The sequence below is a fragment of the Botrytis fragariae genome, assembly GCF_013461495.1.
Source record: "Botrytis fragariae strain BVB16 chromosome Unknown tig00000054, whole genome shotgun sequence".
Classification (NCBI taxonomy): domain Eukaryota; kingdom Fungi; phylum Ascomycota; class Leotiomycetes; order Helotiales; family Sclerotiniaceae; genus Botrytis; species Botrytis fragariae.
The window spans coordinates 774,912-788,652 of NW_023500993.1; the positions used below are offsets into that span (position 1 = coordinate 774,912).

Genomic DNA, 13,741 nt, shown 5'->3' on the forward strand with positions numbered 1-13,741 from the left:
TGAATGTTGTCTTCGTAAATCTTGATGACACCATTGATCGATTCCTGTCCATAATGCAATCGAGGCTGGTAACACTCGGAGAGAGTTTGTGATTGTCTCATGGGTCCAAACATCAACACTGTATCGTCCGAAGAATAATAATACCAGGACAGTAATGTTTCACCGAACATTCTTGAGCCACAACCGCAGCCACGCCACACGCGAGCAAGCGGCGCTAGCACCTTATCCGCGAATCGTGTAGCAACTTGCGCGCACCTGAGAGAAAACAATCTTGAGTATTATTTTACTCCTTTCTAGCAGAGGAAGGTCAGGAGATAAGGGGGATGTTTCTTCTTCCATCAATATCTTGAAGCATCAGCATTTTCTGGTTCATTCCCAAGAGATTCTCGAAGAGAAATTGTGGAAGTTGCGGAATTCCACCTCTTAACACGGGTGAGAACGGAACTACGAAGACATCGTGAGTCATTATTCCTCTTGTCCTATTTGTCAGAAGTCTGTACAAATTAAGTCTTCGACCTTTATCATTATAGACATTCAACTCCTCCCTCTCCCCCAAAAAGAATAAAATGTCTCTTTCCATGTTCACTGTTTCGAAATTGCTTGTGCCTACCGCTGTTGTCGGGTTGGGTATCACTATATATCTTCAACATCGCCCACTGTCGGCTGCAAGGACGGCCAGCATAATATCATATCAACAATTATCGCCCTCCTTTACAAGCAGCTCACAATCATTTTCTTCGATAATTAATCCAAGAAACCATATCAGTATTGCAGATTCTTACAAAATTCGATTATCTAAAGCCGACATTCGAAATAGGAGTGATGAAGAAATTTTGGCAACATTCACCCATGGATTCTTCGCAGGTTGGACTTTTACCCCCGAAAGATACCTCATAGCATCATTGCGATCCCTTGGTATGAAGTTTATACCTTGTGGGTATTCAAGTCAGTATTGTCTGTAATCTTCCATCAAGAATAATGCTCAAACGAAGACACAGGAATATCTCCAGGACCAATATTGGAATTAGAGTCATTATCCGACAAAACACTACCCCCAAAATATTCTCCTCTGTTTGGCGGTAATTTTATGGTTCTATTCACCAAAACAGAGAATATTAAACCACGAGACTGTCCCAGTTGCGTTGAAATTGGATATGGAGATGACCGGAAACAATTTTCGGGCATGCATAGTTTTGAGCTCATTCATGAAAGGGACGGAGCTACAATTTGGTATTCCAGTGTATCATGCAATCCAACCATTAACAAAAGACCATTTCCAGATTGGGCATTTGCATTTCATAGATGGTATGCAAGAACTTTGTTTAGGGATGGAATTGCAGCAGTATTGGCGACAGAATGAATGAAAGGGTACCAATTGCAAATAGTACCTAGTTTGTAGAAAAGGGAAGGGACAAATCATCACAACACAAAACATTTGCAAGAGCGATCGGATTCACAGCGATGAGTTCTTATTTGTACAAAAGCCTTATTTCCTCATCATCTCATTCACAAGTCCTATATACCATTCTTATGACACCCTATTTGTATTGGATAGTAAAATCATTATTACACATCATTTACAAAATTACTCAAATCCGACCTAATCATACACCATCATCCTCCCACAGAAAAAAGTCAGAAAAATCATGACAGTTGCAACTTCAGCCTCATCCACCCAAAAGACTCTCGATATCTTCTGGGACAACAAACTCTCATCTGATGAAACAATCACTCGACGTAAGCTTAACGTTGTCCTATTCAGAAAGCATGTATATCTTGCTAATTGACCACTCCCAGCTCCCAATGCTCTTCCTAAACATGTATACGAACGTCTGATTGGTGAAAATAAACCAAGCAGTATAGTCTCTGGATCCAGCGTCAATATCTCGTACGAGGTAGCTGTGAAACAATGCGAAGCCAAGGTTGCAGCCATTGTAGCAGAATGCCAACGCAATAACACTAAATACAGTGACAACGAATTTAATCTCGATAATATGGAATATTGTCTCAAGCCTCTTACAGTTAACGAAACAGACATAGTGAATGAAGGAGAACATACAAGATTAAGATCTTCGAAGAAACCCATGACTACAAGGTCAGCTATTACACGAACAGAAACCTTCAATCTGACCGCGACTCAAGTGCAAGAGCCTGCTTGTGTAAAGAGAATAAGTGAGATATTCGATGACCCGCAATTCTTCATTGGTCATGAAGCCCATGTGCAAGATATACGACAAGGATCAGAAGGAGACTGTTGGTTCATATCTTCTCTGGGATGTCTCACTGTGGACGAAGCATTTCCACGACTTATCGACAAACTCTGCCCGAAAAAGGCACGAAACGAAGAAGTTGGAGTGTATGGATTTGTGTTCTATCGTGATGGAGAATGGGTGTCAGAGATCGTTGATGATAAACTTTACCTTGCCAATCCCGATTACGATGATTGCAATGATAATAGAAGATTGGTGTGGGACCGTTCTCATGGAAGACTCGACCCGGAAGCTTCTCGTGCGGACTATAAAAATACTTTCCAAACCGGCTCGGATGCATTATTTTTTGGTTCTTGTGCTGATCCAAACGAAACCTGGGTACCACTCATTGAGAAAGCATTTGCCAAAATCCATGGCGATTATGATTCAATCAGTGGGGGTTGGCCTGGGTGAGCACTACGTTACTGCACTTATTCTATAAATATGATACTGATCAATCAATAGTGAGGGTGTCGAAGATCTTACCGGTGGTGTTGCTACCCAATTTCTCACCGCCGACATACTTGATAAAGATTCGTTCTGGACTGAAGGTCTTTTGAAAGTCGGCAAAGATTTCATATTCAATACTGGCACAAGGGATTATAATCACCCTGATCCGTATCAACTTGGAAGGCAAGGTATCGAGGATGACCATGCTTACTCTGTTCTTCGAGCGGTTGAATATCAAGAAAATCGTCTTTGCCTCGTGAAAAATCCTTGGGGTGAGACTGAATGGAATGGCCCATGGTCAGATGGGTCTAAAGAATGGACTCCAGAAGCACTTCACGCACTTAATCATAAGTTTGGGAATGAAGGTATCTTCTGGATGCCTTATGAAGATTTTCTCGATCGATATGATGAGATCTGGAGAACGAGAATATTTCATTGTGATTGGTTCAATTGGCATGTTGCCCAGCATTGGACTACTGTCAACGTACCTTGGTCCGGAGAGTGAGTGATCCAATTGTCGTACCCCGTATTCTCTTCTGATTCATATAAGTATTATCGTGCTGACTCTGTAGTTACAATGAAACCTCATTCCACTTTACCATTCCAGTCCCAACCACAACAGTGATAGTTCTCTCACAACTTGACACTCGTTACTTTGGTGGTCTTACGGGTCAATATACTTACTCCCTCTCTTTTCGCCTCCATAAACCAGGCCAAGACTCTCACATAATTCGCGGCTACTCTAGTGGTGATCGTTCCGCTACGACTGAAATTTTTCTCGAAGCAGATACTTATGAAGTTTATCTTCAAATAACCGGATATCGCGATGATACACTTCCGAAGATCGAAGACGTTGTCAAAGATAATTGGCTTGATAGAAGAGATAAACTGATCCAAATTGGTTTAAAGCATGATATGGCCCACGCTAAAGGCGTGATCCAGAAGAATTTTCCGAAGAAGGATAAGAGGGTTTCTCTTACCACACCTTCTACACTTACACCTCCTCCAACCCCGCTCCTAACACCCGCTCTTCCCATTTCTAATGACAAAGCAGAAACGGTCCCAGATGCTTGGAATACATCATGTGTTGTAGGTCTCAGGATCTACACACATGAGACGATAGCATCGATTGGAATAGGAAAAGCAGCGGATGCAGTCAAGGTTGAGATTATTTCGGATTCGGCAAAGAAGGAACGAGGTATTCGTAAGCTTTTCCCTACATTTGACGATATGTTTTCGAGTAACTTACGAAGGGTCAAGATGAAGATGAAGAAGAAAACCTTTCAGATCAAGTGGAAGTTCAAGGATAAGACGTGGAAGGAGGAGATACTGTTAGTTAGTGGAAGAAAAGGGTTGTGGGATGGAAAAGCGGGCACAGAAAGGCAGAGGAAGAAAGAAAGGAGAAGGAGGATGGATAGAGAGTCGAGGGAGTAAATTGATTGAGGGCTAGTGTTCTCATTAAGCTGGTGAGAAAATCGTATTTCCCTAAAGCAGAGGTTTGTAAGTTTAATCGAAAAATTAATAACATCGAATCTCGACAATGACCTAACAAATCCACTTTCACGAAATCGATCCGTGGCCGATACCGATAGTAGAAATCGTAACCATAATGCCATCAACACCATCAAATTTACATACTTTTCATTTAAATCAGCACCTATCCACACAGAACAGTTGAATATTTGACGTCAAGAGGGTGATTTTCAAAACCATTGTATAGTACGCATGTGCAGACTTGTTAGTGTTTATACCCACTATCTTACCGAAGGCTTGGGAGACCAGCCCGTGCCGACGTGACCAGGTCTTCTAGAAAAAATCTCCAGAATTACTGGATACCATCGTTCATGTCCTCAAACAGTGGCAACCTGATGTTGGAAACTAATTTTTTCAATAGTTTATAGGTTATATAAGATATGTAAAAGAAGGGAATTGTCAGTCATTTCACATCACATTTAACACACACTATATTCAATAATCGATATCTTACTTGCATTTACGTATCAACTTTAGAAGTTTCGACATAGAGAGTACATCGTTCAAACTTCTCATCAATCACACCGATTCATATTCAAAATGGTACATTCTAAGAAATCTGGTGATTCTTCTGCAGCACAAAGCTCGCACTCGGAACCCCCATCCCAACCTCGAGGTTCTGCTCCAAAAAAGATGGCTGTGAAAAAGTCGTCATCGACAGTACCTAAACCAGTAAAGTCCGAAACAGCATCATATCGAGCTAGCACACTTGTAAAACAAGTAAAAAAGTCAAATAGGAAGGATACAATCAACCCTGATCCGTATGATGCCGATAACGAAAATTAGAAGGGGCTGAGATTATTGGTGTGAGGGGACGTAATTGGGGATATAGGGGTGGGGATTTGGAGATGGAGATTTCTTTATATTGTCCTCAGTGGTTTTGAAGTAGAATGGTATACATGACATCAACGAGAATTTTTGGAAGTCATTCACAGTGTTGTTAAAATGTGCTGTGAGATTTGTGTGGAATTTTTTATGGTCTCTTATCTGGTGAAGTGATCAGAGACTTGTTTTTCTGGGGTGGAGGAAGCTAGGATCTCTTTGACTTGTGGCGGTTATTTGGGATTTTGATGTTAAATCTCTGTTAAGAGTGGAAATAGAAGATATTAGAGACAGTGATCATGATCACAGAACTTGACATCTCATATACGGAATCAATCATAGATATATAGTTTGATTTCATCGCCTAAAGAATTACTATTACTCCTATCTATCTCATTAATGCGGACCGTAGGATTAACAATTTCTAGTATTATTATTCATTCTTTTCTCTTACACTTTTTCCGCGGTAGGATCTAAATGTCTCAATGCACTTCCCGTTAAATACAAACTTCCTGTGACTAAACATTCCATAGCATGGTTTTGATAGCCAATCTTTGTGGCTAAGTCGATTGCAGCTGCATTGTTTGGCTCGAGGAGAATACTGGAGTTTGGAGACAGTTTTTGCCATGTTTGGGCATAGGAGCGCATGGCGGAGATGTCTGAGTCTGTGATTTTCGAGGCTGTGGGTAGAGTGTGTTAGTATTGATTGCATGTGAGAAAAGCCATGAAGAATAAGGGGTTAGGAAGTGATGAGAAAGAGGAGTACTTACTATCATCCCAGTCAGTTGTAAAAATGACATGTTTAACTTTACACCTGTGCTTCTCCAAGGCCTTTGCAAGACTCTCCACAACTTTCTCCCCATCTCCTCTTGCCCGATGTCCGAAAACAACTACCTTTGAATTTCCTTTCTCCTCACAATTAAAAACTGTTTGTTTCAACCTTCTGATCGCATACGAGAAGGGAGAAAGCGTTGCTTCTTCACAAACACTCATTGCAAACCATTCTGCAGCTTTGGGGATCGTTTGGAAATGATGCGCACCATCGAGGAACCAGGAGTTTTGTCCTACTTCTAATCTTTGAAATCTGCCGGGCCAGAAAAATCGATCGAGTCCGATAGATATGTCTTCAGAAGAAAGAGGTGGATATTTTTCGCTATAGAGAGATAGGAGATATGCATCTGTGAGCGCGAGGGCAAGGGAACATTCGGATCTTTTGATGTCGGTTTTGAGTGCATGGGCGGTGATCGGGAGACGATGATCCTCTTTCACAAAGTTCAACGCAGCGCCTTTTTCGTTAGCACGTGTCTCGAGAACTTTTTCTATCTCAGGACCTTGAGGAATTGAAAATGCAGGAGCATCAATTTTCATAACGCCTCCTGCATGCCAAGCTAAGTCCTCAGAAGAAGGACCGCCTTCTTCAATATAATCTGCGTTGATTTGCGCGATGCCCACAGCTGTTGGCTTGACAAAATTTGTAGCGTCGGTTTCTCCTCCACAATGAGTTTCCATAATGACCACATCAACGTCCTCACCCATGAATGTATAGATAGCGACCAACAACCTCAATTGCATGAAATCTGGCATCATTGTTTCGGCAAATTCGCTTGAAAGAATTTCCCATACTTGGAAAAAATATCTAGCAAATTTATCTTCTGATACTGGCTTTGCGTTGATCTTGATTGGCTCGCGGATGTTGGGAGAGTAAGGATTGGTGTAAAGACCAATTTTTCTCAATACACCTGTTCTAGAAGCGTAGGATGAGAGGAAAGATTTCACGAACATGCAAGTGGATGCTTTGCCCTTTGTTCCAGCAATGTGAATTACGTTAAATTCTCTGTGCTAGAGCGACAGTCAGAAAATATTCCAGTATTGGAAGAGATTACTCACAGTATATCCAAGTGCCTCAAGCCACTCATTCATAACATCATTGCCGGGCTTAGTTGGATTACCTCCCAATGTACTGAGCCTGTTTTTCTTTGGCTCGGCGGAAGAATCTTCTCCATCACTACTACCACAACCTGTTTTCCTGAGTAATTGAGAGGCTCTGCTATGCCTGTTAGGCTTAACACGGTCTTTTCTGCTCTCAAGTAGTGTAATAGCGTTCTGATCATCGTTAGTATATCTTGCGGCAATACTAATAGGGAACCTACTCTGTACGATCGCTCCATTTTGCGCTGATTTCTTTACTTCAGCTTGCGTTGGTTGCAGCAACTAAATAAAAGTAAAAAGCCACGCACCAGAAAGAGTAGAAGGAAATGTAGTGTCTTATCCCAACAAATAACGTCGGCTTATGTCTTGTTGGGATAGGTCGCCGTTTTCACATTGGCAAGCAAGGCAATGCCACTGGCTAGGTCATTATTTATTACATTGTACCACTATAGGCCACAAGGATTCCGTAATTGGTCCTAGATGGTCCTTTGAATGGTGAGGCTCAGTGAGTTGCAAGATATTTTGCTATTGAAAACGAGAATAATAAACGCCTAGGCGTGTAGGATTGTTGGTGAAAATGCAGATGTGGTCTATTATCTGACAAGCCTGGGTCAGGCCCAAACTTCACTGCCCCATGCGAAAGCCAACGGTTCTTCCAGGGTAAATGTTGTGAAAATGAGCCGCGACTGGATGGATTCACGTTCAATAGGATCGGAACTCATCATTTTGAAGTGCGATCCAACAAATCTCCCATGCAGAGTGTATGCACGTTCCTTTCAGCCCTGTAGGGTTTCGCGAGCATACCTGAACGAATCGAGGAGACCCTAATTTTTTAGCGCGTGCTGAGAATTAGTAAGCGACGGGAACTATCTCGGCCCATGCTCAAACGCAAACTTCACTCCTCGACACAAGGAGACAACACAGATTTATGGTCGCAAACCTCGAGAAGATATGTATGAAAACAACAATTAGATCACTTGATCGAAGTTGTATATTATGGAAGCCTGAGACATTCGAGGTGCTTTAGATCTCACCCATCAAGCACATTCACCAAATCCATGAGCCCCTTCCCTTCAGGTCAGAGCATGATAGGTAAGCACAATATGTTAATCATGAGCTCCGTTTTATCAAGGATATTCCACATAAGTTCTTTAGAAAAATCGGCGGAACTCTTTCTGACAAAGCCCTGTCAAAATTTACCATCATATCGATATTCACAACCTATATCTCTAGCCAGCACTGCACGCATGTATATGGTGCTAATATCACTTCGCACTGAGCACTTCTCTAGTTTTGACGATCTACTTCATTCTGTTTCACAAGATTCTCGGATGACGGCTGTCGATAGGGAATCACAAATCGTCTAACTTCACATCTTCAAATCCGGCAATTCGCACCGGTGATTTTGACACTCTTTATGGATCAAAATTGACAGCCCTTTTCTCACATGAGTCAGAACAGGTATATGCAAAGGTTTGTGCATTTCTATAATCACCGCAAGGTTTCCGATTCAGGACTGCGTAGTATGATAGGAAATTACTCGGTGCTAGAGTCCAATGAATAAGACACACAATGGATGGTAATTGCCTTCCCATAAGAAGTGGGTTCCAAGGCCGATCATATATAACGAGTTATCTGTCCAGCTGGAAGCGGTCAAGCCGTTAGAATTGTGGCACCCGAAACACCAAAGCTGAAAGTCAAGAGTGGATGACTGCCTCATCGCTGTTCTTCAATAGCACATTTATCTGGAGCTGCCATATTCTGATGCTCTTCTGATAAAATTGAGAAATCATACTCGGAAGATTCTTCTTTGGTGACATTGCGAATATTGTCTGCGAAAATGATCCTTGTTTCTGAAGCTTTCATTTCGCAAGCCTAAACAAGATGTCCGAGCTAACACAGATCAGATCATGGATGCAATCCATTACTAACATAGGTATCGTTGATCAATTCTTACAAGTTTCAAGCTTGTATTGATGCAACACTCAAATTGCGTTACCCAAGTATTCGACTTGAATCTTGGAATATGGGAAAGCAGAATGCCATCCAACCCCACAATCAGTCTTCTGTTACACAACAACGGAATTTATGTGACCTCAAGAGTTGAAACACAGCATGCTGTACACGGGGTGGAAGCATAAATTACGTTTACATGTCGGAAGGAAAAGAATGGTTTCACAAGTCATACAACACATGACGACGTTGAGGCATTTTCGAACTTTAAACGAATATATCATACGAGATTCTGATGATCTATACTTGTGTATCGTTGATCGAATCCTGGCTGAGAAGAATTTCTCAGCTCTCGTCATCTATATCGAGTCTCGAAGTGGCACAGGAGTTTTCTATGTCAACTTCTGTTACAAGGGTGCTATAACGATGACGTGATGCTAGAAACAATTCTCTGTTGAAAATCCTCCCAAACCACCACACCCTTCGATGATAAGACGGGTATCAAACATCTGGTATATCAAAATCTCAAACATTAGTTTTGAACAAAAAATTCAGACGCCACCAAAGCAAACGAAACTGTGTCTTGATGTCCACTTGTCTATGTCATTCCCAGACTGCCACCTAGAAGGTACCAAGTACAACAACCAACACCCTCGCTAGTCGTTCATTCCTCTTCCGATTCTTCTTCTTCTTCTCGGGCTTCGTAATTTGCAATTAATATGCAAATTTGAGACTCCGCATATGAATGTTCTCTTCTAGTTGCTTCCTCTCTATCTGAGCCGTGCTTCAATGCATTGCTGATTCGTGTCTCGATGACTTCCTTGGTACCCACCCTACGCGCAAGCTCATTATAATACAACTGATTCCGATCTAGATTTTCACCCTTATATTCCAAAGTCTCGGGACATACAACTGTAGGTATTTCAGCTGACACTGGCGCTCTAGATTTGTTGATTTGCCACTTTACGTATCCTGTCGGCGTGTGCGAAGAGGCACTAATAGAAGGATATTGTACCACTGTCGGCTCAAAACACCCATCCTTGACCTTCAATTCAACAATCAATCTAGGCTTGGAAATCGTCAATAAAGATGCTCTAGCTCTCGTGGATCGAACCTCAGATCGAGGCAATTGTAACTTCTCCGGAGTAGGTAAGTTATCAGCCCTAGAAAACTCAGTCGCTCGAGCCTGTTGAATAAGGTTTAGAACAGCTTTGGAGATTTGTGCGGCATTGGTACGAAGGCTCGCATGGAGTTGTAATTCTCTCTGAAATCGGCATTCCAAGACTTCAAGTGTGTGTCCTTCACCTCTCAACGTGTTGAAACGCTCCTCCGCCGAACGATGGATTTTCGCAAAACGTGCTAGCAGAAATATTAGTATTGCTGTTGTTTCATCCTTCTTTCCTCCCAACCTGGAAAGTGGTTTACCAGCCATTGTGTAGTAACACTATTGGTTATCGGTTGATCAGTATAAAATGAACTAAATTAATATAGAGAAGCTTTCTCTCCGAGGAAATTAATCTGGCTTAGGATGTCGAACAATGGAGTCGGTAATTCCTGGTGCTTGTCGGTATAGGTTTAGAAGTTTGCGACTGGCAAGCCCAAGTATCTTCTCAGATCAGCAAGAAGATGATATATCTTGATGGTGGTAGGTCTGTCGTATTTTCTTGCGCCCTTGTTCTCTTTATGCTGCTGGTTATGTAGTTGAAAAAAATGGAGGAAAGTCGGTCGCAAAAGTCGTGCGCTTTATACAAATTTCGCAGCCGTATCCTTATCGTGATTCAATAGCAGACTATCCATTGGCGGCGAATGGCCATAGTGAAATGGCATGAATATGCCGTACCATTTACTCTTTTGCTTCATTCACTTTCAATAAATGGTTCGGCCGATTTGAATGGACTCTGGTAGCAACCGAAGTCAGAATCGTGTCTGGAGTGAGTATTTGGCTTTCGTGTGCAGCAAAAATGGATCTATATCTGGACATCAGACTCGACACTTCAGACGATAGTTTATCAAACGTTTTGGACGATATTTGAGATGTCAAAGAACCAATCTCGACAATTTTTAATCATGTTGACGGCTGGAAAGTTCCGTTCTAAGGGAGCTTTGCCTCCACAAGACTGGAGAATCTAAATCTCCATAAATGATCTCTCCATGATGAACATTCAGAAATGCAACATAAATTTGGAATATCAGAATTCCGCTCGTTATTGCTATACTTTCAACGCTATGGGACAGTTCATGTGGCGGTCACCTTGTCGAATCTTGAGATCTGTGAATGTTAATGCACTATCTGAGTACTTATGAGCTCAAGCTGTGTAAACATGGTCATCAGGTTTTATATCAACGAGCGGTGCTCATATATCGGTGACTAGTGGGCCATAAAGAAGTCAGAGGACTGAAAAGCAGTACATAAAGTTCGCTCGAGATTGTATAAGGAACACAGTGAGATCCTGAAGTTGCAACAGCAGCGAGGTAAATTAAAATGCAGATACAGTCAAGTAAGTCCATTGCGTAATTAATAATCTAAGAGTTAATCAAGATCCTTTCAAATTACAGATCCTTTATCTCATCCACATTCATCTCAGTCTTAAGGCATCTCATTTGCTTTATTCGCTCCAGAAACTCTTCCATGTGTTCCAAATAGCCAGCTATTTCCGAACAAATCCAGAATCTTCCGTTTCATTCGCAATTCAGATAGTCATAACATACCCCTCTCTCAATGCTCTTCCCAATCATTAATTCAAACTTCACATTCTATCCGCTTCTCCCCAATACCACGTATCATCGCCTCCCATCTCACTTTCTTTAGCCGAAAATCCATTTCCCAGATATCTGAACCTATTGTCACTTTCATCGTTCTTTCTCCTCCATTCAAAATCCTCCCACCGAGGCGCCTCCAACATATGGAAGAAGTGGGCCTGACTTCCCGGATGCAGCGCCAAAACCGGTCCCTCACTTTTTCCATTGCGATACCAACTTCTTACTCCCTTATCTGTCCATACCGTTCGAGGCATGAATTGTGCTATATGTTCTGCGTAGTCTTGTACTGCTGCGGGCAGAGGTCTGAAGGAAGAAATTGACTGGAGTTGACATTTCTGGATGAATTTTAGAGCAAAAGCGCTGAGTTGTTCCGTTATTATGGGAATGGCACCGTGTGCTAGTGGGCCGTTGGGACCGAGGAATGCTGGGTGGTGTTAGTTTGTAGACAAGAGGGGAACAAATGTGAAGGACTTACTGATATAATTTGGCATTCCAGGAACCATGCATGACATATACGCCTGACCCGGATTGTCCCTCCACAAATCCTGTAAGTTTCCATTCTCTCCAATGATGGGAAAACGTGGCACAAAAGAGCAATTGAAACCCGTAGCACAAACTATTGCATCAACCTCTATGATTTCACCGTTTGTAAGCTTGATGCCGTTAGGTTGTATTTCTTCGATGCCCGATGTGATGACGTCGACATTTGGCTGTGTTAAAGCTTTCAGATAGCCGACACCGGGTGTAACTCTTCTGCAGCCGACAGGAAAATCGGGAAGCAGGGCTTCAAGGAGATGTTTATCGTAGTTGAGGGCTTCGGCCATGTAGAGAGAGATGACGCGTTTGGCTTCTAGTGCTTCGGGGCTGCCTCTTAGGATCTATGATTTAGGTCAGCATTTATTTGATCGATAGTTTTGGGAAAGCACATACCGTCTTGAATCTTTTGTTAGATAAGGATTCAATAGCCTTAAGAAACTTTGTGTATTTTATTGGATCTTCTCGAAATTTCTGGATTTGTTTCTCGGAAAACTTGTGCGCGGCATCTAGCTCGTACTGTTCCATGATATGGGAGACTGACTTGCTGTTGGGAGAGATCCAAGTCTTTGTCCTAACGAAGTGGGAAAGCTTTGTGACTTCTATTCTGTGGTCAGAAGCTGGCTACAATATCTTTTCTTTCACCACCGGGTGATCTTACCTGGTTGTAGAACTGGTACAATCTGAACACCAGATGCACCATTTCCAATAACGGCTACTCTCTTATCCTTGAGATCTACATCCTTCTGCCACTTTGCAGAATGAACGAGATCTCCTTTGAAAGAGTGTAGACCCTTGATATCTGGCCACTTCCAATTACTATTCTCCATTAGCCACGTTTGCAATGCTCAAAGAATGAACCAAACTTACTTAAACATCCCACCCGAATTGAGCAAAAAATGACACCGATCTTCAAAAATCACACCAGTAACCTCATTTTCAATCTTCAACACCCATTCTGCAGATCCCTCATCCCATTGCGCATGAACAATCTTATGAGACAATCTGATACGATCTTTCAAATCATACTTGCTACACACATCTTGTAAATAACCTTGTATTTCGCTCGCTGGTGCAAAGAGGGAGCTCCAACCAGGATTTGGTGTGTGAGAGAATTGATAATTGTGGGAAGGATCGTCGGATGCACATCCGGGGTAACAATTTTCATACCATGTACCACCAACTTCAGGATTCTTGTCATAGACTATATGTTCGATGTTGGTGCCGTGTCGTTTTAAAGCTCGAGCCATGTTGATACCGCTGACTCCTGCTCCGATGCTTATGACCTTTACCGGCCGCATGGTTCCCAGAGAATGTTCTTTTGGGATATCGGAGGGTTCTCATTGTGATAAATTTTAGACTGGATGTCTGTTTGAAAGGACTTGGGCTTAGAAATGGCATGAGTTGATAAACTTCTTCTGGAATTTCCTAGAAACTGTTGCTTCTTGTGAAAGCCACGAGTGTAGTTTTGAAGCGAAGCTGCTGCGCATCGAACGGGTAAATCAGCGACA

General features: G+C 42.1%; 6 protein-coding genes across 6 annotated transcripts; 3 read left to right on the plus strand and 3 right to left on the minus strand.

Annotated features, from left to right (window-relative positions):
• Positions 1–566: 566 nt before the first annotated feature.
• Positions 567–1,360, plus strand: Bfra_005010 (uncharacterized protein; the record flags this gene model as incomplete). The annotated part of the gene is made up of 2 exons (XM_037335398.1): positions 567–945; positions 999–1,360. 2 exons carry the CDS (start codon positions 567–569, stop codon positions 1,358–1,360), a joined length of 741 nt encoding a protein of 246 aa, XP_037192493.1.
• Positions 1,361–1,646: 286 nt separating this feature from the next.
• On the plus strand, positions 1,647–4,133 carry Bfra_005011 (putative calpain-like protein; the record flags this gene model as incomplete). The annotated part of the gene is made up of 4 exons (XM_037335399.1): positions 1,647–1,737; positions 1,798–2,659; positions 2,715–3,200; positions 3,272–4,133. The coding sequence occupies 4 exons, from the start codon at positions 1,647–1,649 to the stop codon at positions 4,131–4,133; spliced, it is 2,301 nt and encodes a 766-aa protein (XP_037192494.1).
• Positions 4,134–4,772: 639 nt separating this feature from the next.
• Positions 4,773–5,018, plus strand: Bfra_005012 (uncharacterized protein; the record flags this gene model as incomplete). Its single annotated transcript, XM_037335400.1, has 1 exon — positions 4,773–5,018. One exon carries the CDS (start codon positions 4,773–4,775, stop codon positions 5,016–5,018), a length of 246 nt encoding a protein of 81 aa, XP_037192495.1.
• A 486-nt stretch (positions 5,019–5,504) lies between these two features.
• Positions 5,505–7,222, minus strand: Bfra_005013 (putative folylpolyglutamate synthase protein; the record flags this gene model as incomplete). The annotated part of the gene is made up of 4 exons (XM_037335401.1): positions 5,505–5,734; positions 5,825–6,893; positions 6,942–7,157; positions 7,205–7,222. 4 exons carry the CDS (start codon positions 7,220–7,222, stop codon positions 5,505–5,507), a joined length of 1,533 nt encoding a protein of 510 aa, XP_037192496.1.
• Positions 7,223–9,600: 2,378 nt separating this feature from the next.
• Positions 9,601–10,368, minus strand: Bfra_005014 (uncharacterized protein; the record flags this gene model as incomplete). The annotated part of the gene is made up of 1 exon (XM_037335402.1): positions 9,601–10,368. The coding sequence occupies one exon, from the start codon at positions 10,366–10,368 to the stop codon at positions 9,601–9,603; it is 768 nt and encodes a 255-aa protein (XP_037192497.1).
• A 1,315-nt stretch (positions 10,369–11,683) lies between these two features.
• Positions 11,684–13,531, minus strand: Bfra_005015 (putative phenylacetone monooxygenase protein; the record flags this gene model as incomplete). The annotated part of the gene is made up of 5 exons (XM_037335403.1): positions 11,684–12,120; positions 12,172–12,574; positions 12,627–12,832; positions 12,892–13,049; positions 13,101–13,531. The coding sequence occupies 5 exons, from the start codon at positions 13,529–13,531 to the stop codon at positions 11,684–11,686; spliced, it is 1,635 nt and encodes a 544-aa protein (XP_037192498.1).
• Positions 13,532–13,741: the final 210 nt, after the last annotated feature.